Here is a 25,834-nt window from a genome sequence, read left to right on the forward strand (position 1 = left end):
AAAACAGATTAAAACATTCGGGTTTGGTCTCACTGTATTTTTGATTCAAGCACATTAGCTGTTATTTTTTCCCCTGTATGTTTTTGAAAGAATGACTTGTTCATAATACGTTTAGGCAAGCTGGTTTGGGGAAGGGAATATGAGCTTTTCTTTTACTAAATAACAAGAACTAGACTTCCCCTGCCAAGAATCTGCAGACGTACAAGCACTGAATTTACTTATGCTGGAGTGGACCACAAAACTCAGAAAACACAGAATAAAACCCAACTGTTCCCTTGAGCAGTAATAACCATCTAACCAGGGCTGTACCAGCTAATCCCCCACCACTGATGTTTTCACAGGCCTCTAGGTTATAACTAAAGTCACGCACTGGAGATGACATCTGTTCACCAACACGGGGGAAGAGATTCAGGTTGGCTTCCAAGGTAGAAAAGTCCACACTGTTACCATATCACCACCAAATACCCTTCTACCCCCTCACCCCTGCTCTCCACAAGCCACATCCCAGTTTTACCTGTTCAGTAACGATTTATTCTACAATCTGCTTGCCATGTTACAGCAACAGCAGCAGGGATCTGTGGAGCAATCACAAACTTTTCACGTCTCCCAGTCGACTGACACCCATTAAGGAATAAAGCAAGACACCTATGGAGACTTGCACATGAAAAAGACAAGTATTCTTTACTTAAATCGTTCAAAACAGCACACACAACCAACATTTGCTAGGGAAGCAAGCTGATCTTGCAGCTCATTGGCACCATGCATTGGATTTTTCTCTGTAAAAACATAACAAGATAATCATTGGTGCAAAAAGGCTCAGGGCAGTTTGCAGAACCCTTTCCTCCAGCAGCTGTGCAGTATTACCATTATCAAAGGCAGAACTTGAACACTTACCAGCGCTGCTATCTAAGGATCTTTCTTAGGCCATGTGATCCTCAGGTAGACACAACAAATTCTCTGTAAATGTCAGCCCTTGCACTAGGCAAGCTTTGGTTTCCCATTAACACACAGATGGAGGATCAGATCAGAGATCAAATGTCAGAGTCACTGACGACAGGAAATTAAATAAGTTTAGATGGAAGCCAAAATAATATCAAAACATTTTTTTCATTAGATCTCAAGCTTTATGCAACACAAACATGACGTAATTTTAAGGTCAAGGGAGTATACGGAGGTTTTGAAGGAGTTCTGATTTAAAACCCTCAACAATGACCGAGGGTGACAGCTATCAGAAATTGCAACTAGCCTTCCTGCATCCAGAGGGAGCTGCTGGGATGCTTGAGGATGGTTGCTGAACAAATCCAGCTGAGAGTCTCAGAGGGGTTTTAGAGTCCCTGCAGCATGAGTGTGCTGTCGGAAGTGGCAGAAGCTGAGAGTTTCACTACTCCCACCCATGATGGCCTCTACCTCTACCAGCTGCAGAGGAAGACAGCATCTGTCTACCTCTTACTGGAGAGAAAGTGCGGTCATGTTAGTCACTCTTACAACATGCTTGACCCAGGAATTGGCATTCTTGCTACTCAGACATTACATTTGGGCTGCAAAAGGCTGGAGCTGGCCACAGTTTGGCATTAGCTTAGCAAGGAAACAAAGACATTTTTCTACAGCTGTGCAGGAGACCTCTCTGCTACAGCATAGTGTCAAACCAGCATGTTGTTGAGTCCCTTTTCTGTATTTGAGCAGGCAGATGGTGGAACTGTATTAGACACTGGGTAAGTTCAGCTTTCATCTCTGCTACCTATGCGTTTGGTGTCCAATCCATATCCTCTTGTCTGAGAACAGCTGGCCACCTGTCTAAAGAAGGTTTTGAACTTGAGCTTCAAGTGTGTCTGCAATCTTCCTCTTCCCAGTGATGCTGTTGTGGTCCTTCCACTCTCTAGTTTCTAGAGTCACTCAAGCAGGAAAGTGGGGAGGTTGTAATTACAGCTTCCAAATTTACCTCCAGAAGCAAAGATTGCAGAGCCTAGAATTCACTTCTTTGCAGCATTAGGGGGCCTCAGACAGAACAAGAGACAGGGTCTGGAGCAAGAGCTACAGCCACAGAATTACACAATACACTGGCCCTGGACACACACATACTTAGTTACTCAGGCCTACGTGAAAACTTGCATGAATACATACTTGTATATACAATGTTAATACAACAAGTGTCAGACACAAGTGCATGCACTTGCAGTGGCAAACAGAGCTGGGAATCCAAAAATCTGAGCATGATATGCTAGGGAAAAAAAAAAAAAAAAAAGAACAAAAAACAAAGTCCAAGCTCTTGGCCTTGCTCTTCATGTTTCCTTGGATTTGTATTTGGAATACAAGCAATACAGAATTCGCATTGTAGTCTTCATATCTCCGTTCACAATATCTGTGGATACACAAACCAGAAACAACAAAACCAGATGGGAAGCATTAGCAATTGCTGGAACAGAAAGAGACTGCAATTGCCAAAGACAATATTCCACCTTTCCCCAATTATAAAGTAAACTTAGACAATCTAATTGTAACAAGAAGCAAACCAGGAACTACAGAGCTAGAAAAATTATTTATTCATTAAATGAACTTAAGGAGAAGTTCATTTCATTGCACTGTCTTGCTGGAAGACAGGATAAATAATGCATAGTAAGAAATAATTCTTCACTAGCAGAGAACAGATTAGATCATTTAGGACTTTACAATTTTATTTTTGAATGATTCTTGTATGGTAAGAATCATACTGGGAATTAGTTGATACTTTATTTCTTGGTTGTAACATTTCCATTACGTTTTACTGCTATTGGCTGTTTTCTTTTTCACATTTAGTTTTCAGCTTCCATGTTCTCAGCTAAATAAACTGCTCTTGTATTTAACAATTGCAATGGAAGAGGGTAACTGATTTAGAGGGTTTATTATTCTTACAGTGCTGTAAATCATTGGAAGAAAGACTAATAATGAAACACTAGTAAAGACTAAACACTGTAGCTGTAATAAGTACCCCTAGATCATACTAAATTCAATCACTAGCTGAGTATTTTCCCAGAGAAGCTAAAGGATCTGCAGGTGCTTGCACCAGTACTTCTTATACGGATCAACTCTGTGTTTGAGGCAATGCAGAATAGCCAGAGGGAAGGAAAGCAAGCATAGGTCTCTCTCTTTTCATACAAAAGGTATGTATATACAAAGGTGAGCTCAGATCTCAGCATGGAGATCTGAGCTCACACAGATTACTCTATTCAAAGTTAACATAAATAGCTTTCCAAACTCCTGGCTCTATGCAATATGGCAAAAAGGCTACAATTCATGCATGCCCATCATACATGAATGATCATGAATGACATTGCCGACATCACTAAAGCATTAATGGAAAAAGAAATGAAAAAACAAAAACTCCTAAATTCTATCTTTCCCCTTCCATGATGCCATGGGTTATGTACCAAACACATGCACCCACTTGCTTATAAACAAGTAACAGGGGAAGAGACAATGCTTTCTATTTTTAATAAAGATTTTATTTCTTTATTCAACAACAAGCTTTTGAGCTTAACGAAGGAATGATGGGGTGAGGTCATGTGCCTTGCAAAGAGTCAGGCTAAGCACTCACAGCACCATCCATTAACATAACCACGTCTCTCATCCCACAAGGAGCTGGTCAAAAAATTTTCTTCGGACCATTTTTTCAATTGGAAAATGAGACTCATCCAAAAGAAACATGCATGCACATTGACTTGGTGAGGAAAGCATTCACTTGGATGCAGGAGATCAAGACTCGGTTCCCAGGTCTGAACTAGGCAGAATAGCAACTTAACACCTATGAATTTCACAGTCAGGAGACTGACCCATGAGCTCTTCTGGGTTTGAAAATAGCGGTCAGTGTTTCTGATTTTCACGACATATTCTGCAAGGTATCTTCCCATAAGAAATAAGATTGGTTTTAATGCACTAAAATGTCTTATGAGATAGGAAAACAACTTTCCCTCCAGCTCAGCTGCTGTAATTTCCCTAGGACCTGCCACTGTTTAAAATCTTCAACAGTGACCTACTAAATAGTTTAAGTTTAGTGCAAAACTACTAAACCTGTAACAGTCAATATTTTTAGTACAGAAATATTCTTGAAAACGATTCTCAGATTTATTACAATTCATTCTGAATGAGGAGCTATGGGCAGCCATATAATGAAATGTGTCAGTGTCACACTGCAGAATCTACTTTCTTCAATTGCCCTAACTTTTGCTAAGCCAGAATATTAGCAATTCTATTCTAGAAAAGTTTGCGTGTCATGACTCACCTTCAGAGTTCACAGAAAAATTCAGAAGACCTCCATCTGCCAGCAAGTCCAATGCAACGTTAACATTGTGAAGCTGTTGATGGGAGAAAGAGAGAAAAATCAATATAAAGAAAATATTTTCCACCCAGCAGTGCAGTGGCCAGGAGGTTTTAAAAAGTATTTTTTTAGTAGCTGAAGATACTGATTCATAAATATGTGCTCATATCCATCTCCTTAGTTTTGATGGAGTGCTCTTCAGAATTTCTAGCAATTATCATATAAAATTGGATGTGAAATCCATCTCCTACAAAATGTATCTCATGAGATGGGCAAAAGAATCCATTTATTTAAAAATAGACCTTGCATGTGAAAGTCTTGTGTTAATGGATGTTTCCATGGGGAAAACAGGATAGATTCATAACAGGATCTAATAGATGCATGGAATTTATTTCTATTTTTTTAACAATGCTCGTATGTTTTCCACATTTGGAACAAACAAAAAACACATAAGGAAAAAGTTCTCTTTATTTCATTTAGTATTACAAAGACTGCAAATCTTCTGATCAGCCAGTATTTGTGAGCTAAAAGTTTATGCTTTAACATATAAAGATGTCTATATACAGTAACAGCAGTGATGATATCCTTAATATTACTCATGAGAAATTAAGCACACATCTATGAATGAAGGCTGGGGGGGTTTCTGATTTTTCCTTGCCGATTCTTCTCTACTTTCCCCACATTAAAGTGGCATCATACACATACGCAGTAGTCATGAATGATTTTTTATTTTTTAAGTAATATAACATCCCATTATTGCCTTCTAACAGCTTAAGGGCAGTTGTTTACTTGGATAATAATTAGGAAGCTCCCTTCTTCTAATCATAGGATCCTAGAATCATTTAGGTTGGAAAAGACCTTTAAGATCATCAAGTCCAATCGTCATCCCAGCACTGCCAAGTCCACCACTAAACCATGTCCCTAAATGCCACATCTACATGTCTTTTAAATACCCCCAGGACCTGAACAAACTTCAGATTGTCTCTTCATACATTCCTTAGGCTACTGAGCAATTTATCTTTTGGGAGGCACATCATAACTGCTGCTGTGCTGTTGCCTATTATCTTTTGACAATAAGCACATGGGTCCCCCACACATAAGCCAAGCAAAACTGTGTGCTCTGAAGAGAAGCAATAGATTTATTTTTTACCTGAATGTATGGTTTACAAGAGACTGAGACTGTCAGTTTGGATTCAGGCTTGTTTTCTTCTTCTGACAGTCAGCAGCTAGGAGAGCTTAAGCTCATACAGATCTACACAATCTTCTGATTGGAATGAATTAATCAAATGTTTCCTTAATGAACCAACACAGGTAAAAGGGGCACACTTCCCTCTCTGTAATGTGTGTGATATTTGCAAGGAACAACATGCAGATTTCAAAATAAATCTTCAGACAGAAATACTGATAATCACCAAAGAAAGAAAACCTAGAAAAATAAGTTGTTCCATCCACCTGTGCTTCCAGACTCAAAAGAGCTGGACAAGTCTCTAGGATTTACAGGACAGAGGTCAGGACATCTACGGGTTTCCAGCTCTGGGCTTGTTTTGGCAAAAGTATCAAGTTCTTGCAGTTTTTTTAAGCACAGGGGCCCTCCTTCATCATCATCTCCTGACTGTGCAAAGTTCACCCCTAATTTCAGCCTGACCTACTCTGTGATGATACTCTGTCTCAAAACACATACCTTTCTATACACAGGAGTGGCCAGAGCTGGACTTCCTTTACAGTTACTTGTAAATACTTTTTTTTTTTCTGTGATAAACACTCAAAAACCCTGCAACAAACCTACCCACACCCAATGCTGTCTTCTTGCACCTCTAGGTGAGTCACCTCTCAAATTTCTGCACCTGCCTTCCTCATCCCTCTTGTCCTTCTAATGTGGGCTGCTTCCCTCCTTATTTCTTGTTTCTATTTCTTCCTCAGTATCACTGCTTCCATCCCAATTTCCCCTCTTTGCAATTCACGAAGTGTATGTACCAGCTTTCAATCGCAAGCTTTCGGCTTGAATGAAAAGTTGATGCACTGCACAGATCACAACAGTGCGTGTGGTTGTCACCATTTTTACAACACAAGTGACATGTTTTAAATCTCCAGAAAAGTTTCATTTTCATACTTTACAGTACCAATTAATGTCTAAAATGACAGGGAGTTAGAAAGCCCAGGGGAATTGAAAGACGTATTTTATGTACAAATGACAGTTGAACTATGGTCGTTCAATATTTTTAGTTACACTCTCATCTCATTTTTCATCTTGTAATGAACATCAGAGGAGAAACAAATGGTAAATACCACTTTGGCAAACTGTTCAACAATAAGTCCAGTACTTGGAAGTAACTTTGCAAAAATGAAATTACTAGGATATACAGAATTGTACTGAACCAGTACCCAAGCCCATTATATTCTTCTCTGAGGCCAATGATCAGCATGTGCAGGTTAAGAACTATAAAGTCAGGGCTCTGATCTGTAACTGAAATTTAGGGGTGTCTCATTTCTTGAAAAAGGTCTGTGAGGCTTGAATAGAGCTGATACAAAAATAAAAAGGTTATCTTTAAAATTTTAAATTGAACAAAAAAAATCATTTATTTCCTCTAAATAAAGTTAATGGAAATGTTAAAGAATTATTTCCAAGTCAATAGACCAGAGCAAAAAAAAATTTGAAAACTGAGGGGAAGAGGAGAAAGGGAAGAAAAACCACTGCAGGGAAATGCTTTGATTTTGTTTGATTCAAGCCTTCAGAACATATTTTCCCTGTTCTTAGATTTTAAAAAAATCTGAATTTTCCTAATACCTTAAGCACACAACTGAGAACAATGGATTTTTGACAGAATTTGAACCTAGGTCTCAGGCAATTGTGCTTTTAAATGCTTTGATGAAAAACTCCACAGGAGTATTTATATATTAATACAGGACCTCTCAGAATTTTCATTACACATAAATATTGCCCATGAATATTAACTGCAGGGAGATCGGGAATCAGATGAAAGTCTTGTCTGTACAAAGAAGCTATAATGCAAACCACGCCAGAGGAGAGATTCCCCTCTCAGGCAGCTCTCAAGCAAAAAGGATCTGACATGTTTCATCTTCAGAGATCTAACTGAATATAACCCAGGAACAATAAGTTTCAAGATTTTCAGAGCTATTCAGTGACCCACATGAAAAATCTCTGCTCATACTGGAGACAATTTGAAAATATCTGAAATATTTCAATATAGATAACACCCTAGATCTGCGGAGGGGGCATTTACACCGGCTTCTGGCTAATGCCAGCTTGTTCTTTTAAAGCAGTGATGAAATCTGCCTGGTAGAGGTTGAAAAAGGTGTCAACCTCTAGTCTGGCTGCGTAGGTTACAGCTCCCAGCCTTGGGGAAGAAAAAAATGTAAACTCTTGCGAGCTTCCAAAGCACAGAGGGAGCCTTCAGAATGTTCTTGTCATGTCTTGATTAAGGTATATTTTTAGGACAGCCTAAGGAAACCTATAGGGATCCAGTTCTGCTATGCAAGGGTGTCATCCACTTAAAAACGTTGTTTGCAGGACAGACTTGTAACAGATAGCATACCAATTCACCACCACACAGACCCTCTGTATTTCACCAGAAGGCTTCAGAAGCATGTCTCTGTCAAATAAATATAAATAACAATAGTTTGCCTCCCGTGAGATAATAACTAATTTTGAAGAAGACACCGACCTGTTCCAAGGTATTTTAACATGCAGTGCATGTGTTTCTACTGTCCCAAACCACTATCTTGCAAACGCTAAATGCTTATGACTTCACATGCAGCAGCAGCAGTTTAGAGCTCTTGTTTAACTGACATATGGAAGCACTAAATAGACAAGATGTTTGAAGCTTCAAGCTCTAAACAATTAAATAACAACCTACCATCTCCACAGTGCTGTCTGGAGTCAGGAAGAAATGCCTTAAATTCAGAAAGTAACCCTCCAGTTGTCCAATTAACAGAAGTAAGATAACTCCATCTGCAAACTAGATGAAGAATGATCTTAATATTATTACATTGGTTTTTAGTAAGTTACTTTGATAAATGCCGTTCTAGCAATAAAGGAATTTAAATGGTACTCTGGCAAGCAGACAGCTTAATGACTCAGCTCCCTCAACCTCTTCCACAGTGAACTTTGTATTTAGTTACATAAGGCTCCCAAGTTCATGTTAGTGAAAATAAGATCTTGTAAAAAGACAGCTATTAAAACAAACTATTCCAGATGTGAAGAGACTACAGACAACCACAAGCGACAAATGCGTAAGTATGAATAAAAGGAAATAGTGCCTTGTGCCTGAGATTTCACAGAATCACAGAATCATTAGGGTTGGAAGGGACCTCTGGGGATCATCCAGTCCAACCCCCCTGCCAAGGTAGTACCACCAAAAGCAGGTTACACAGGAACGTGCCCAGGCAGGTTTTGAATGTCTCCAGAGAGGGAGACTCCACGAACCCCCTGGGCAGCCTGTAAGTGTTTGTTATGAGAAAACACTTGTGAAATTTCCTTTCTCACAGTTGCCCACCAGGGAAAACTAGACGAGCACCACAGCACAGCTCCGCTTTTCATCCACGTGGCATAAATGGCAGGGACTGCACCTGCACCGAGGTTTTTAACGGTTGGAGTAAAGCAAGATCAGTGGGCTGATTTCTGCATGCGTGTCTGCAGAAGAAGGGAATGAAGAAGTCACAAGGGACATCCCTGCGCTCATCTCCCATCACTCACTCACTCCCTGGAGAAGTGCAGGGAGGATGCTGCAGCTCCCTGGCTCTGCATGAGCCACCGTCCACCCTCCCCAGAGGCAGCAGCAGTGGAGGAGAACAGCGGAGGTGCGGTTGTGCCTCTCTTCATCAGCACCCAGGGAGGTCATCCCCAGATGCCTAATGAGCACCTCTCTTGCAATTTCACAGATGCTAAAGCAGCTCGATGTTCAGAGGATGGGACTTTGCAATGCAATGAAAATCAGACCTTCCCACTGTGAAGCAAATCCAGCATTAAAAATCACTAAGCACCAGCAATCAGCTTGGCTTTCAGTTTAATTGTCAGAACACCTTTATTTCCATTCAGACAAAAAGAGCACCCACAGGAGCTGGGCAGACTCTGAAAATTACTCTCTATAGCATTACAAAGGCACCATTCAATATAAAGTTATATTTTTTCATTACTTATTGGCTTTAGAAACTTCAGAGGCTGAAGCCTGATATCTTAACCTGAAACTAGAAATAATAGTTAAATAGCCAAGTTTCAAATTACTACAGCAAAAAGGAAGAATCCTAATGGTGAGAGTAAACACTGACAGCTGACAAAACATGGTTAACATGCAGCTTAGAGCAGGCTACCTGAGAGCTGATGTCTTTCACATTTAATCCTAATTTTCCAACATGCTGGTTGACAAATTGCAGTAATACCTAAAGAAAACAGAATGGGGGGAGAGGGTGGAAGAAAAGATAACTTTTTTTTCAGTGAAGAAATTAATTTTGTTTTACCTTACAAATGTTGATGTCTATTAAAAAAGTAAATTACCTTTTTTACAGCATCCAGTTTATCTGGAGCACGGCTAAATAATTCATCAAAGGCATCATCTTCTGTATCAAAACAACATTAATTGGCATTATTTGGAATAACTGTCAGATCAGAGGTTTAAAGTGGGTCCAGAAGGAGAAAGGTGTTCACACCTTATAAGCCAAGGATGAAAACAGCCACAGGGAGATGGGGAAAATTTCTGCTTTTGTATTTCTTGGAAAACAGGGTGAGTAGCTTCCCTTCAGCCCCGACTACATCAGAGAACACAATTTACTTCATTCACCTCTGTAATTTTTGCCTGCAGAGGTTCTCAAGATTTGTGCTGCAAATAGCACAACAAATAGGACAACAGCCTGAGCAATAGCTAAGTTCTCTAAACATCTCTACAGTTTACCTCTTTTCCTATGGTTTTTTTTTCACCCCGAACCTCTGGGATAAACTATTGTAAGCTGAGAAGAGCTATACATTTTAACAGAAACATCAGTTACATCAAATTTGCAGTAAAACAGCCCCCTTCCTTCCAAAAACCACAAACTAGATATTGGGTTTGGAGACACTGCCCTTCCTCTGCAAATTCACAGACCTCAAAAATAACCAGTGATGCCATTCAGTTTAAAAGCACTGAGCCAGTGTCAGCAGTGCTGCGACAGAGAACTAGCACAAGTTTAAAGATTTCCAAGGAAATGGGATTCATCGAAATCCTTGTGCATGCCCACCCTCACCTCCATCTTCTGCCCAGGTTTAGCAAGAACAGGATACACCTTCTCACGGTAACCTGGCCACAAAACTGCTCTGTTTCAAGCATGAACAAAATATTTGAAACACCCTTAAAAATCAAGGGCACTCTGGGAGCATAACTAAATGGAGAACCAGTTTCAACAGTACAGGAAAGCGAAGGCAGCTTTGTTTAAGGAAGGTTCCTCCCAAAAGCCAACAACAGAGAAGCCTCCACTGTGAAAAGGTTTCCTCTGGATTCTCCATTCTCCCTGTTAGGGGGTTGCTGCAGGAGCAGTGTCAGGGAATAGGTGAATCCATCAAACAAATCACTGAGCAACAGTCTGAAACCTGCAACGGTCTTGCAAACTAGAGCGCCCTCTTCTGGAGGCACGCTTTGGGATTTCTCTCTGTTAAGCAAGCTGTGTCAAAAATGGAGAGAGGGAGCATTTTGAAGAGTGAATTTCAGATTTCTCTTTGCAGCAGAATCAGCCCAGTGGAAGAAGCACCTAATTAAAGAGGGCTTTGTTCACAATTTCAGCCGATATTAGAGACCACTCGTTGGAATAAATGATACATATGTATTAAATGATACAGTCTGCACTTCTACAAAAGATGAAAATGCTAATATAAAGGGCACAGCAGAGAATTAAAACAGTTGTCTTGATTCACTGGGGATACAACATGCTCCTTTGCAGTAAGGAAGAGTAGCTCACACTGAAGCCTGAGCAGTGCCCCGACCTTTTGCAGGCTCTGCACAGACAGACATTTTTCACCTCAAGTGTTTCACAGCCCTCAAAAGCCCTAAGGGTAAAAAACTTTGGGGATGTTGGCTTTACTGAGCTGCCATCCATAGTCAAGTACCAGTAGACTTCAAAATGTCATTTGCAAACTGCAGAAGGGAAACTACATTGAAACTGGTAGCAACAAGACACACAATTCTCAAGACATTATGCTCGTAAATAGTTCCAATGGTGAATGAGGTCAATGTGCAAATCCAAGACATACTTTGCCCCCCAGCCAGCTCTTTTCTGTTGGGTCATCAACCCACTGTTTCATTTCTTGTCTCATCTCCCATCTGTTGTCTGTAGGCAAAGTGACCACCCAATTTCTGAATTATGTTGTGTTGATATGAACAGACATAAACAGAAGACATTTGGAAAAAAACCACTAGGAGGAATCCATGAATCTCTATTAACTGTAGTGGCAGCAATACTGATTTTATCTGGAAAATGATCAGAATATGTAGTAGAATAGCACATAATCGTGAAACACTGAACTTGGCAATGCCAGGACTTACCTGACTGTGCTTCTAAATTCTCCCTAGAAGTGCAATAAACAGCAAGAATTAGAAAAAGCATTCAGCAGAACCAATTTTATTCACAAGCACAGCTTATCTGGGCCATCGGCTATTTTGTAAAGCAGGAGATACAGTACAAAGTGCCATTAACTTTATGGCAGAGTAACTTTCTAACATTTTTAAGTACACTATATAACTGTGTAGACTCTTGGAAGTATATGAGATTTTAACTGGCCCTCAGACCAATGAACATTTATTTTATAAGCCAAATCCATAATATTCTCTTCCACTATGCTGCTCATGATATTAGAGTTTGAAGATGTTCTATCATATAAAAGATAGCACGCAAATCTGTTTCTAGTTCTTGAAATTTCATCCATACTCTCTGAACATATAAATAGGATCCTACTACTTAACTCCTTTAATAATGACAGTACCTTTCAAACTCAGCAAACTCAACCCTTTCTTTCACAGTAAAATATGAAAAGAACTGCCTCCTTTATCTCTATTTAATGATACCATAGCAACAAAACAAAAGTAGATTTAAAACACTGTGGCTTTAGAAAATTTCCAGTTTAGTCTGGGGTAGGTAATTTTACAGTACTGGATTTTTATTATTATATTTGTTATTATATTCCACGGCTATGACAAACACTAAGCCTCAGAAATTATCATACACATTATTTTAGGTAATTTTATATAAAGAGTAAAGAAGGGTATTATACCATAATACCAAATCTGAATAAAAAAACCACCCAAAAAACGAAAGAAATCAGAGAAACATGCATACGCACACCTGGGTTCACACTTTTTATCATCATCATGATCCCCAGCTATTTTTTTATAAGGGGGAAAACACCCACAGTATTTCCTTTCTGATTGGCAATGTGAAAAACAGATATACCCCCTCTTACTTGTTTTCTGTGATATATTCCACGGCATTTGATGTTTTTAATCCTCTGGAGGTGTTCTGTTGAAAGGACAATAAATACTTTTGTGTTTGTTACACACAAAAAAAAATCCACCCTGTAACCATTACTGGGGATCTCATGACCTGTTTGCTGCCTTAAATGATTACCAGAGGGCATTTATTCAAGATGTCCAGTACAATTACTACAGGTAGTTTGAGAGGTTGCTGCTCCTTTCTGCTCTTTTTACTCTTCAGCCATAAGTTACTTACTTCCCCATCAGAGGAAGTCAAAGGAGAGGCACATGGTCCCTCAGCTGGTGAAATTCAGAGACTAGCATGTTCACCTGGAGTCTTGATTATATTATTATATAAAGGAACTCACTGCCTGCCCAAAGCAGCTTGATGCACTTCTCAGTTTTGGAGGACTGCAGGTGGTCACCTCTGCTTTATAATAACCTCGTGCCATGGCCTGCCTCCCATTGATGAATCCCCCCTCAAGAGGTTTGGTGGGTTGCTTAGGTTTAGGATGACAATTCTTACTATTTCTGAAATCAGCTGAGATCTCTGCTTATGTTCTTGCATGTTTTTTCCTGTATATAGATCTTAGTACTCCACATACCATCAAAAGAACAGCTTCAGCCCAGCTGTCACTCTGAAGAGAGAGGAGAGGATGGGCAAGTATACTGCTTTATTCAGGCACCTGGCAACCATCTCTCATCACAGAAAAGTGCCTGGTGATCACTGCTCTCTCAGGCATTCTCTGTTTACATGCTGAGCCAACTCCCTTATGCCAACTCGTTGCTGACGACAAGGGCACCCAGCCCCACCAGGGCAAAGACAGGTCCTTCCTGCAGGCACATGTTGTAGAAAGGCCAGGCCTTCTCTGGTCTGCCTTGGGCTTTCTCAACATTTCCCCTTTCCTGCCCTTGCCCTCTCTTCTGAGCTGTGCCTTTATGAGCCTTCCTTACTTTTGACCTAATGACTACCTTTCCTATTGAGGGCATTGTTTCCTCTGTATGGGGAATCAGCTCACTACCACTACCCTGTTAAATTCATTGCCCCTTCTCTTTCTCAGGGTGAACAGTCCTTCCCAATGCTGCATTTCAAAGCAGCATCTGCTGAGGCATTTGCCATAAGGCACTAGATGGTAGGGCTGGGTTGTCACTGATCAGGCCCACATGACAGGAGCGTGGGCAGCTCCAAATGCACAATTGGAGTCCCATTAGATACCAGAGAGACCGCTTCTCTGCTGAAAAGCTCAGATGGGACAGGGCCACAACAGCTACCTTTGCAGAACCAAGCCCTAGAAGAAGCTGTCTCTCCAGGACACATTTAAACCTCCTAACACAAGTGACACAAGTAACTCAAGGGCATGCTTCATTTCAGTTCCATAATGATCAGTTCCAAAGAGGGAAGAGTGCTAGGTCATGCCATACAGACCATGCACTTGGCTCCCAACACCAACAAATTGCAAACCCTCTGTTAAAATTGTAACACATTTTTGCAATTATATCCCAAATTGAGGGATATCTGATGTTCTCCTAAAGTCCCATAATTGACTTTAAGAAACAAAATAGAGGAAGAAAGCATATAGAAATCAGCTTGTGGAGAAAAATACCAAAATGTGACCCTAATGGAAGGGGAGTAAACACTCCCTTCCCCTAAAGAAATAAGCCCTCAGCATTATACCAGTGTCATGATTTACGAGTGCAGGGTTCTATTTTAAAACACTTAGAGATACTAACAGCAGAATTTCTTATTTTTTCTTTTTTTACAGAGATCAACAGCTGTTTTCCATTTGGATCATTCCTTTCTTTGATCAAGGAGGAAAAACAGCATAGTGTTTCTAACCTTTTAAAGATAACAGCATCTGAACTGAGAACTTTATAGTCTAGACCAACAAACTCAGAAATTAAAAGGCACATCTTTCACAGCTGCGCACACATTTCTCCCTAATTCTAAGCAAATTAGTCTTGCTAGATCTACTCTAGGATCTACTGTAACAAATACTGACACTATAATTACCTCAATGGTGATTGTTTCCACTTGAACATTTGGAGGCATGGCCAGGTTGGGTTCGAAGTGCTTTGCTATTGCAACCAGAAGATGCAGTGTGCTCACTAAGTCCTTTGTCAAGATAGCTATTCCATGCAAAGAAAGAAAACAACGTTTAGTGTGCAAACCAAGTAAACCTCACTCAAATATCATAAATTCTCCCTGTGCAGAGGATCCCAAAGTTAGGGAGGGCTATAACACAGGTGAGACATCAGATTGCAGTTTCTGTAATATCACAATTCAGCAATACCACACCTTAAAAGTCCTTTTTGTGAGACATACACATGAATGATGAGGAGTATGAAGTGGTCCACAAGCCACACACTTAAGAGGATGAGGCTTGCATGATCCGGTCAGGGTCAGTTAGTCCTGTCTCACTTTTGATTCAACTAGTAATTGAAAACTGGTTGTTTAATTACTGTTCTGGCACCCCTTTGCCTCATAGCAGCCATATAGCAGAGGAAGCCCTGTTGCGGATGATTTTCTCCAATTTCACTTCTGCACCTACATTCCACACTCCATTTCAGCTGACTTTTTTCCAGTTGCAAACACTTAGCCACAGTTTCCAGAATCACAGAGAGTTTCTGTCGCTGTTTTTTTTCTGTTAATGCGATCTTGTCAACATCCAGCTTGAGAGATCCTAGGTTTTCTTTGACAGAGTCCAAAGGAAGGAGATGGATGTATTTTAACACCACCATAAGGAAAAAAAAAAAAAACAACAAAAAAAAACCCAACATAAAATGACAGCAAAGCACACAAACTTTCATTTTAAGTTTTCAATACCACTTAATAGCTTCCACCACAGACCCACATCCTGTGCTTTCTGAAAGCCTCAGTAAAATCAGTGAAACTGCAGGAGAGGTCTCAAGTTACTCCTTGCAGCATCATGCTTGCCCCCGTCTTAGCACTCCACATTCCTCCTTTTCCTAGCAGAAGCTACAGGAATCCAGTGAGTGCATCTTTCTTGTAAATGGTGTGTGTACACCATTTACAACTCACAGGGGGACCTTGACACGCTTGTGAGGTGGGCCGATGCCAACCTTATGAAGTTTAACCAAGCCAAGTGCAAGGTCCTACACCTGGGTAGGGGCAATCCCAGGCACTGCTACAGGCTGGGCAGAGAAGAGATTCAGAGCAGCCCTGCAGTAAAGGACTTGGGGGTGTTGGTTGACGAGCAGCTTAACATGAGCCAGCAGTGTGCGCTTGCAGCCCAGAAAGCCAGCCGTACCCTGGGCTGCATCAAAAGAAGCGTGACAAGCAGGTCGAAGGAGGTGATCCTGCCCCTCTACTCCGCTCTCGTGAGACCTCACTTGGAGTACTGTATACAGTTCTGGTGTCCTCAACATAAAAAGGACATGGAGCTGTTGGAGCGAGTCCAGAGGAGGGCCACGAGGATGATAAGAGGGCTGGAGCACCTCCCATATGAAGACAGGCTGAGAGAGTTGGGGCTGTTCAGCCTGGAGAAGAGAAGGCTGCGTGGAGACCTCATAGCAGCTTTCCAGTATCTGAAGGGGGTCTACAAGGATGCTGGGGAGGGACTCTTCCTTAGGGACTGTAGTGGTAGGACAAGGGGTAATGGGTTCAAACTTAAACAGGGGAAGTTTAGACTAGATATAAGGAAGAAGTTCTTTACAGTGAGGGTGGTGAAGCACTGGAATGGGTTGCCCAGGGAGGTTGTGGATGCTCCATCCCTGGCGGTGTTCAAGGCCAGGTTGGACAGAGCCTTGGACCACGTGGTTTAGGGCAAGGTGTCCCTGCCCATGGCAGGGGGGTTGGAACTAGATGATCTTAAGGTCCTTTCCAACCCTTACGATTCTATGATTCTATATATAGAGGACATCAACTCACATATATAGAAGTGATCCCAACTTATTGCTCAGGCAGGTAAACTGTGAAAATAAGCCAAACCTGCTCATGCTTCTGCCCTCAGCTTTAGTGAAAAAGAGATTATTTGAAAGACATCCCCAAAAAGAGTGAAAGGGGGAAGAAAAATGAAGTAGGAACAAGAGATATGGAGAAATAGAAAAAGAACAACAGGCTGCTCCGAGGTCCCATTTTTATAGAAGCACTTCATACTGTAGAGAGCCTATTAGATTTCCATTTGTTCCCACTACAACCCAGTGCTTCAGACCTATCCCCTTCCCCCCCCCTTTTTTTTTTTCAAAGAAGGAAAACATATAAATTATAGTGCTGATTCCATCCAATGTTTCTGGTAGCATCAGAAGTCACTATTGTGCTCCTGGCTTATGAAGCCCTCCTTCCCTTTAGAAGCACTGTAATTTCACACTTCAAAGTTAATCTTTTTATTATGTTAACTAGCAGGTAAAAAGACTTTCTTAGAAGAAAAATAATTATATAAAACCAATAGTGGGTCATCAGGCATTTGTTCAGAATTGCAATTATCAGAGATGGCTCCCAGTGCAGTGCTTTCTCCATTAGTGAGAAGTAAGACTCCAGCAGATTGCAATTTGAGAGGTTTATTCTCTGATCTAGAAGTTCCTCTATGATGTGTTTGTGAGCAGCAGCTTACCCAAGAGATGATGAAGTACAAGCCCGTCATACAGATCTTCCTCCAGACTTTTAACTACTATGTGTTCCTCTCTCAGAGTTGTGTTAATCCAGTCAATCAATAACTGTGAAGGAAAACAAAGTAGCTGGCAATTATATTCTTGTTGTTTAGAGAGTACAGCACTCAGTGCTATATTGTGTTTCACCTTTCTCATTAGTCCTTTATCTCACATCTTGTTTTGCTTTCAACCTTCACTTCCTTTGTGCTTTTTGGTTGTTTTTTAAAGGGAAATTAAGTATCAGTTAGTTCTCCCTAATTTTCAAATGAAATAGACATCTCACAAATTACATTCCTATGAATTTTGTACAAATAGTTATACAGGTGGAGAAACGGATTCTACTCCCACTTTCATAGGAAGAGGCTGCAGAGTACTTTTCCCAACCCCTGCCTTCATTAGACATCACAGAATTCACACAAATTTAACAATCAAACAAAAGTTTGTAAGAAAAGTGGCTTCACTTATTCTTCTTTGTTTCTTGTAGTCATCCATGTTACTAGCACTCCTTCCTTCCCTCTTCTATTTTTGGTTTTTTCTTTTGCAATTTTGTACTAATCTGTCTCCAAGTACCTTTTTTTGGGGGAAAAAAGCATTTTGTTTACTTCACTTTCTTATGTGGCAGTCTTCCCATCGCCCTTTTCAATATCCTTCCTGCCTTTGCAAGGGGAGGCTGCTTGGGAAGCCAAGGGCTATCTACAGCTGGAAAGGAACCACCTCCACAGTTACATTCTTTGCCTCTGCAGCGCCTTCCTTTTGCACTGTGCTCCTACACAGGAGACTAAAGGAGCTCCTCTGAAGTTCCCCAAGCATGTGTTTTATCCACATGTGTCAATAGAAATAGAAGGTGACCTGCTGAAGCACAACTGAAAAGCAGCAGCCACAGCTGGCTGTTAACAAGAACCTTTCAGAAGAGGGATGGGTACTGCTCGTATTGCTATTATTGCTACAAGTGAGTGTCTGGAGTTGGTTGTGTGGGTAATACCCTTCTCACTCACTGTAAACAGAGGAGAAAATTCACAGCAGATCTCTGTAAGTTAGCCAACATTAACAAAAATGTAAAAAGCAGGTTGGAAAAATAAAATATCTCTGAGATGCTTGAAACCGCACAAGAAACAAAAAAGGCCTGGCACAGCACTTGCCTGAACTGAGAAGCTGTCAAAGTGTTTGGAATATACTTTCTCAGCTAAGAAGTAACAAGAATTTTCTAGAGCAGAAAGCTGTGCTCCTCAGCTAACGCTTACAGGTTAAGACCTGTTGACACTTTAGATGTGTAAGGGATAGAAAGATACCACAAACATAATGGCACAGCCAGACAGAAGTTGGAAAAGCAGAAAGTACTGCTGAGTATACATCTATGAGATCACTCGTTTGCTGTCTTGGCTCTAAACAGCCACATCCACAGCCTGCAGCTCACACAATTTGGCTTTCAGTTCAGTTGTTGGGGCCCCACTCAGCTGCAGAGCAGAGTGTTGTGTCTAAATCTTGCTACTGGCCTTCAAATGCAACCATCTTCTATTTTAGGTACAGTTTGATACTTATAGTAACTACAGCGAGCCATTTCACATTCCTGAATTCCCCAAAGCTACCTCAAAACCAAAATGCAGTGGAACAGAGTCTTTCTCCCAAGCAAGTTTCTTTGCTTCCCTTACCCTTCCCTTGAAGATACCTCCCTGTCCTCCCCTCCATCCCAATCTCTTCTCTGGATGAGCCATGAAATCTTCAGATTAAGGCGGCAACCAGTGGCACCAATGGGCATCCAGAGGACTTCCTTCCTTGGGACCCAATTTCCACCTCCTCATCATCCAAATTAAAAAAATGAGACAGTGAAGAACATTGCTTCAGGAGTCTCTGACAGGAAATGGATTAAGCACTGAAGCTCACAGAAATCTTCATAAACTGAGGTAAGCTCTTCATTTTTGGCAGATATAAATTTAGTATCTCTGTAGACAACATAATTGCATTTTGCAGCACCTCCTTTCAGATTTTCTCTTTTGTATAAAAACATTATGAAAGGCTGGCACAAAAATCAAATTTTTTTCATCAAATGTGCACAAAGGTTTAAGAAAACATAATCTAGAAATGCACATATTTATGGATTTATGAATGCCATAATATACACACATCAGCAAATAGCCTAAGCTGGTTTTCATAGTATTTATAACAATTCTACTATCTCCATAATACAAGAAAAGCTGTTCTCATAAGAGACATGCCACTTTTCTTCCAGGATATACACGTATGCTAGCCTTCCCCTGGGCTGTGTCATTAGAGAAACACAGTGATTGAATACACGGGGGAGATTTTCAAAACAAAATGCTTTCCTGTGAAATAGGATTCATTCTTCACAGTTACCTCAAGCAGACAACATACTGTACAACAACTTGAAAGCTTTTCTCCTGAATTCTTGGTGACTTGCACATCCGTCATCCCTTTTCCCTCTGCTCTATGCTATCCTCATCACGCTGCATCACAGCTGAGCCAGCTGCCAGTAGAAGGTAGAAGACAAGACAGAAGACTGCTGCAAATCAGCACAGCAATCCTAAAACTTGTTAAGATGGGATCAGGGCAGCAAACTTGCATGTATTTCTTTAGTCACAGTAAATGCTGATCTAGGTTTGCTTTCAGTCACAGTCCACTGTTCAGCTGGATTCTCGTTGCTATTACACTATCGTTACAATGAAGTAGCAACTGGGTACTTCCAACGTGGCTCACATGTCCCAGGTTAGGAGAGGTATCATAAGAAAAAACTCAGGTTTCAAATCTACACTCCTCTTTACACACAGCAGTGACCACTCTTGGGTGATGCAAGCATTTGTAGCTTGGTCCTGTATGGCTCCAGCCATCCTGGCACTGTGCTTAAACTGAAGCTCTGGTTTACTTGTGTGGAGCCCAAGCGCCAAAAGCAGAGCTCATCCCCCTCCATAGAGAGTGGGGGACTGGGGCCAAAGAGTTGTGTAATTTACAGGGTGGAGCATTAACACAACAGGTTAAAACAACTTAAGGTGAGGGTTAAACAATATAGTTAAAGAAATGGTACCAGTTTTAATTCTTCCAATTTGGGATTGTTGCTTGAGGTTGGTTTTATGAGTTTCTTCTTCTCACCTATGAAGGGAAGCAAACAAGATCCATTACAATTATCAGGTATGACTAATGCGAGTTTGCTGTAAAATCAGCTAACAGAGTAGTATTACCCAATATCACTACTTGCCATATGTAGCAACACTGACATTTTCTGTTTTAACTGATTCCTTATGAGTGAGAAAATGGTATATGTTGGAAATTACGCTTGAATGTAATTCAAATAAGTAAGATCTACACAGATCTTACTCAATTCTGGAAAGAGGAAAACAAACTTAGTCAGATCTTTATATGTGAAATCTAAATTTCAGGAAAAGAACCAGCTAAAATTTGTGTTGCTTCTTCATGATCTGCCTCTGCCTTTAGAGAATCAGCAGCCAAATAACACACACAAAGCTTACTCACTGATGATAAAATCATGGGACCACTACTGAAAAATACATAGTTCATTTGTACTGCACATTTTCTGCTTGGTTCTTCAGGTCATTCTTTGGACCTTTTTCTGTCCTAGTTCATAAAGTATGTACCTTGAGCGATGACATTCTCAGCTAGGAACTGATCAAGTGCAGCAGGCTGTGTAAACACATTTAAAAAGTCTGGATCCATTGTTTTTTCTCACTCCCGGTAAACTGCTAAAAAATATGGGGAAAAAGGAACATGAGTAAAGGCATGTAAAGATCAAAACTAGTGCTAAGCAGAAAACAAACTGAAGGGTTTTTTCAGTTACTATTTCATCGCTCGTGGATTGCTTTAAAAGTCTGAAAATGTATTGAAATGTGTGTAAAGAAAAAGTTAAAAAGGCTTTTTTCTGTTAATCAATCATCAAAAAGCCCCAAAAATACTAAAACTTGCCACCTAATTCTGTTTCATCTTAATTAGATTAGTAAAACCCTATTTCAACTGAAATGAAAAAGCTTTCACTTCCAAGGTATCAATGGATATCTGCTATGAAAATAACCAATACTTAAGAAGTATTAAATGAAGAATACAGTAGATAAGTTACTGAGACAAGCTTATGAATATAAGTAGTTCCCTTTATGAGATAATCTGGTATAGCTGTGGGGAAACATGGCATGTTTCTAGATAGACAATCCCATCTTTATGTTAGATAAAGTTGCATGGCTTCTTGAAGATTATTTTATTTTCAATGCAGACTGGAGAATGACTTTCCTTCTCAACCCGCGTGTCCTCAAATGAAAGCAGAATGACCATACACAATACAGCAGTGAAAAAAATACCTTGTCAACAAACACAAAACTATGGGTGAAGTTTTCCAAAACAGCTAGGAGTTGTACTGAAGGGCAGTAAAAGCCAGAGGAAGGAAAGGGGCCACTCTAGGAGCGGGCAGGCTGACTCTTTGTTCTTTTTCAACAGAAAGTTAGATGCCCCTTGTAAGAGGCTCAAACGGGAGAGGACTTCTACTGTCCACCCAAGATGCCCATATTAGCAGCCCCGTCTCTCAAGACTCCCCGACTTGCGTTTTTCAGTCAGAATATTGGTAGAAAATAGCAAGTGGATGCCTTTGCACATGAGTCTGGCAAAACAAATTAGGTACAAAATTCCCAGCAAGCCACCAGGAGAAAGGGTCACAAGAGAATTAGTTTCATTATGGTGGCTGCAAAACTGAATGCTGTCTTTAAAAAGGTTCTTGGTAAAATTGAGGAGAAATAGAGTTATTTAGTGCCCAAGGAACAGCTGCACTCTCTGAGATTAGACTACTCAGATGAAATTAACTGAAAGAGAAAAGTTAATTAATACAGAGCAACCTAAGGACAACTTACTTTTAAGTTAGGTTTCTGACAGCTGTTATGCCTTAGGAAGTCCTCCTCATAAGTCTTCTTTAATTGTCTGTGTAAACCACCGCCTACACTAGCTCAGCTTTGCTGCAATACTCAACTTGTGCATCTCTTACTTCCTTTAGCTATTTACACATTTAAGTGATGTGCACTGCCTGCCGCATCCTTGTCTCTGTTTGGCCAAGGAATCCAAACATCAGAAGCCACTTTTAAATTAAAATTTGGAGGCCTGTAAGAAAAGGCCTGAAACTAAGAATTTGCAATAGAATAAGTTAATATCCTCGAAGGCCTCAGAGTGTTAAAATTGATATACTGGGTGAGCTTGTCTAGTACTGGTAGCATGTCTAGTATCCAGTCCCCTACAGCACCCAAATGCAGAAGCTTAGGATGACAAAAAAATCCACCAATATAAATAGAGCAAACAGATACAGATACTTTCCTGGAACTCTTCAACAGCCTGCAGTCCAGCCTTCCTACATCAAAACTGGGGTCCTGGTATTTAGAGGCTGTCAATATATTTACTTCCCATGAACTTACCATTCACCCTTTGAATATGTGTATCACTGTTCAGCAGTGAGGAGCCAAAGATCATGACTTTACACTGCATGAAGTACCACCACCTTGTTGCTTGCTCTGATGTGCCACCTTCCAGCTTTCCCTGAAGCTCCCTACTATGCACAGTGTAAAGGAGACCAACCGACTCACATTCTTGATGTCATTGTGTTACTACTTCAAGTTATATGTCTACATGGAGTAGTAGATATCTATGTCTACACCCTCAACAGTGACCTCTTTCCAAAACTGAGGAAGCACAGCCTACATCTTAGTTGTCCTTCACAGGAAAACCAGTCTGTAATACCTTTGATTTTCCTCGTTGCCCTATTCTGACCTCTCTCCAGTGCTTTCACAGCCTTTGTGAAGCGCTGGGAACCAGATCTTCCCAGATTTAGAGAGGTGCACCACAGCATTCACAGGGTTGTTCTCAGCTCCTCTCCTCCTAATTCCTAATGCTGTTTGCTTTTTTGATCACTGCTGAGCAGAGATTTGACATTTTAATGGACCTATCTATTATATCCCCAAGATCTTATGTCTAAAACACCAACACACCACTCAAAGCCCATCATTTACCTGTAGAGCTAGTATTGCTTCGCCCCCCGGTGTGTTTCACCTTGCATTTATTGACATTGACTTCCCACAGCCATTTCAGAGCCTGAGAAATGCAGTTCCTTAGCATTTAATAGACTCATTGCTTATTACTAATAACCAGCATTTGCAAGCAGTCCTTCCTGTGACAAGCTGCATTTCTGTGAGGCTCGGTCCTAGACAGCAGTCTTTCAAAGAGTAATATACAGAAGAGATCATTGTAAGAGACAACTGCTTGAATACTATTTGTAGAAGCATTTCATGATGACATTTTTAAATAAAATTGAGGTTTAACTATTGATTATTCAAATGAAATTGGAGATTTAGATTAGACACTGGGAAAAAAATTTTTCACAATGAGGGTGGTGAAACACTGGCACAGGCTGCCCAGAGAAGTTGTGGCTGCTCCATCCCTGGCAGTGTTCAAGGCCAGGTTGGACGGGGCTTTGAGCATCCTCGTCTAGTGGAAGATGTCCCTGCCCACGGCAGGGGGGTTAGAACTGGATGGTCTTCAAGGTCCTTCCAACCGAAACCATTCTATGATTCTATGTAATGGCATAATTTGGTCCTCATTCTCTGAGAACATCAAAGATGTACAGGCTTGTCTGTTTTAAAGTCAAGATGTGTTTTATTTCTCCTGTATCACCAGATGAGGCAGCCAATAAGTGAATTTTTCTCAAATCAAGAGCTAGACTATTGCATAATGTTGCAATGCCACAACCACCGATGAAATAACCAATTCTTTAGTTGGGTCAGCTCACTTTTACTCCTTCACAGAGTCTGGCTCCCAGATATCCCTGATACACAATATAAAGCATTAATGAGCTACCAGTGGTCTCTGGCATACAAACTGGCTGTAGAATATACACAAGGCACTTACCCATATTACCAAATCGTTTCAACTGTTTTATTTCCTGTTTGAAAAGACAAAAGCCCTACTCCATATTAGATCAAACACACTTCCTAGGAGTTTTCTAACTAGATCACACAAAGGAGGGAACAAAAACTAAGTGGGAATGTTAACAGTAATATCTGTAATATAGTAATGGAGTAATTTCTGTTTTCAGAAAACTAGCATTAAAAAAAAAGGGGGGGAAAAAGGAGAACATGTAAGTTTAAAACTTACTTTTACTTCCTTGTTTAGTATCAGACCTTTCAAGAGCCATTTTGGCTCCGTAGCATCAGAAGAGATGTCATCTGAGCAAGAACAATACACGTGGACACAGAAAGTCTGACAGTTAAAGAAAATATATATATACATAATTTAAAAAGAAGCACCCCAAAGAGTCCCTTTTCGCAAACTTACTATTGTCTTCTTTGGTAATTCTCCAGAAACTCTTCCAAGATCTTCTCCCAGCGGGTGTGATGAAATTTATGGGGAGAGGGGACTGCCCCACAGGCTTGCAGCGTCCTGCACCAAAGGCGCAGCTTCCCATGCAGGGCAGCGTGAAGTACACAGAATACGCGAGAGGGAAGTTGCGCCCCGCAGTACTGACTGCTCCTAAAAATGAAACCACAGTTCTAACCGGAACTTAATTGTCTATGTGCTGGGTCCCTGCTGGAGGCTAAAATAAACAGAAATACAAATGCAGGAAACATGGAACCCTGCAACTCCTGAAATACCAGAAAGTATTAGAAAGATACGATCATTCTTCCATGGTGCTGTGTGGCATGACTGTTTGCTAGTCTGCATCTGGGGCGCCTCACAGTGCGCTTTTCTTTGCATATAAAAATAGAACAGCCAATGACAGACGAAATCATGGTGGTACATTATATCTTTTACTCATGGTCCCTTGAGCACTTTATAAAGCAGATCAGCACCACTCTACCTACCTGGTAGGAGAAACGTAGGCAGAGGAAGATTAATTCATTTGTCCCTAGAGAAGTGGTTAGCCACATCAAGGCCCAAAATGTTCATCTGAGACAAGAGTTATCTCCACTAGGCAGTGCTGCTGCTCTTCCTTCTCTTTTCCAGCTCTGATTAAAGTGGGAAAGCTCCCTACAGCAACCACTTTCCCTGGGCATTTCCTTCCGGTACCAGCTACATCCATTAACTCCTCCAGAAATCAAAAGCAACTCTGCAGTCCTCCACGAAATCCCTGAATGAGACGGTAGGCAGGCACACTAATTAAAGTGGTCTGGTTTAACACTGTTAAGGGACTACCGTGTTTAGCTCCATGCCATAGACAAGAATGGATGAGCTACACTGGGTAAAGAAAAGCAGGTTGAAAACAGATTCCCAGCTGTCATGAATTCTTAGTAATTGAGAACTTAACCCAAAATCCTTAATGAAAGGGAAAATTAAACTGTATTTTCTAAGCAGATAGCAAATAGAACAATACATCAAATTAGCAAAGACCTAATGTACCTTCTTACCTACGCAGAAGTGAAGCAGCCTAGAAAGGTAGTAAGTAAAAAACCAAAAGGAAGGTATAGTTGGAGATGCTGTAGGGAACTTCGGACAAATC

At 40.7% G+C, this 25,834-nt stretch overlaps 1 protein-coding gene across 3 annotated transcripts; it reads right to left on the bottom strand.

The window, feature by feature from the left end:
- Window positions 1-655: 655 nt before the first annotated feature.
- PARVG (parvin gamma) lies at window positions 656-24,972 on the bottom strand. 3 transcript variants are annotated; one of them, XM_030480436.1, is made up of 13 exons: window positions 24,673-24,972; window positions 20,955-21,056; window positions 20,387-20,451; window positions 17,313-17,415; window positions 15,291-15,431; window positions 14,753-14,868; window positions 12,732-12,787; window positions 11,818-11,840; window positions 9,804-9,865; window positions 9,620-9,688; window positions 8,167-8,268; window positions 4,256-4,328; window positions 656-2,359 (listed from the first exon to the last, which is right to left on the bottom strand). In XM_030480436.1, exons 2-13 carry the CDS (start codon window positions 21,031-21,033, stop codon window positions 2,280-2,282), a joined length of 969 nt encoding a protein of 322 aa, XP_030336296.1. In that variant the 5' UTR covers window positions 21,034-21,056; window positions 24,673-24,972; the 3' UTR covers window positions 656-2,279. The 3 variants fall into 3 exon arrangements, with proteins under 3 accessions (XP_030336296.1, XP_030336295.1, XP_030336297.1); XM_030480435.1 differs by having other exon boundaries at window positions 20,955-21,059; XM_030480437.1 differs by lacking the exon at window positions 15,291-15,431 and having other exon boundaries at window positions 20,955-21,059.
- Window positions 24,973-25,834: the final 862 nt, after the last annotated feature.

This window comes from Strigops habroptila, chromosome 3, assembly GCF_004027225.2.
Source record: "Strigops habroptila isolate Jane chromosome 3, bStrHab1.2.pri, whole genome shotgun sequence".
Classification (NCBI taxonomy): Eukaryota; Metazoa; Chordata; class Aves; order Psittaciformes; family Psittacidae; genus Strigops; species Strigops habroptila.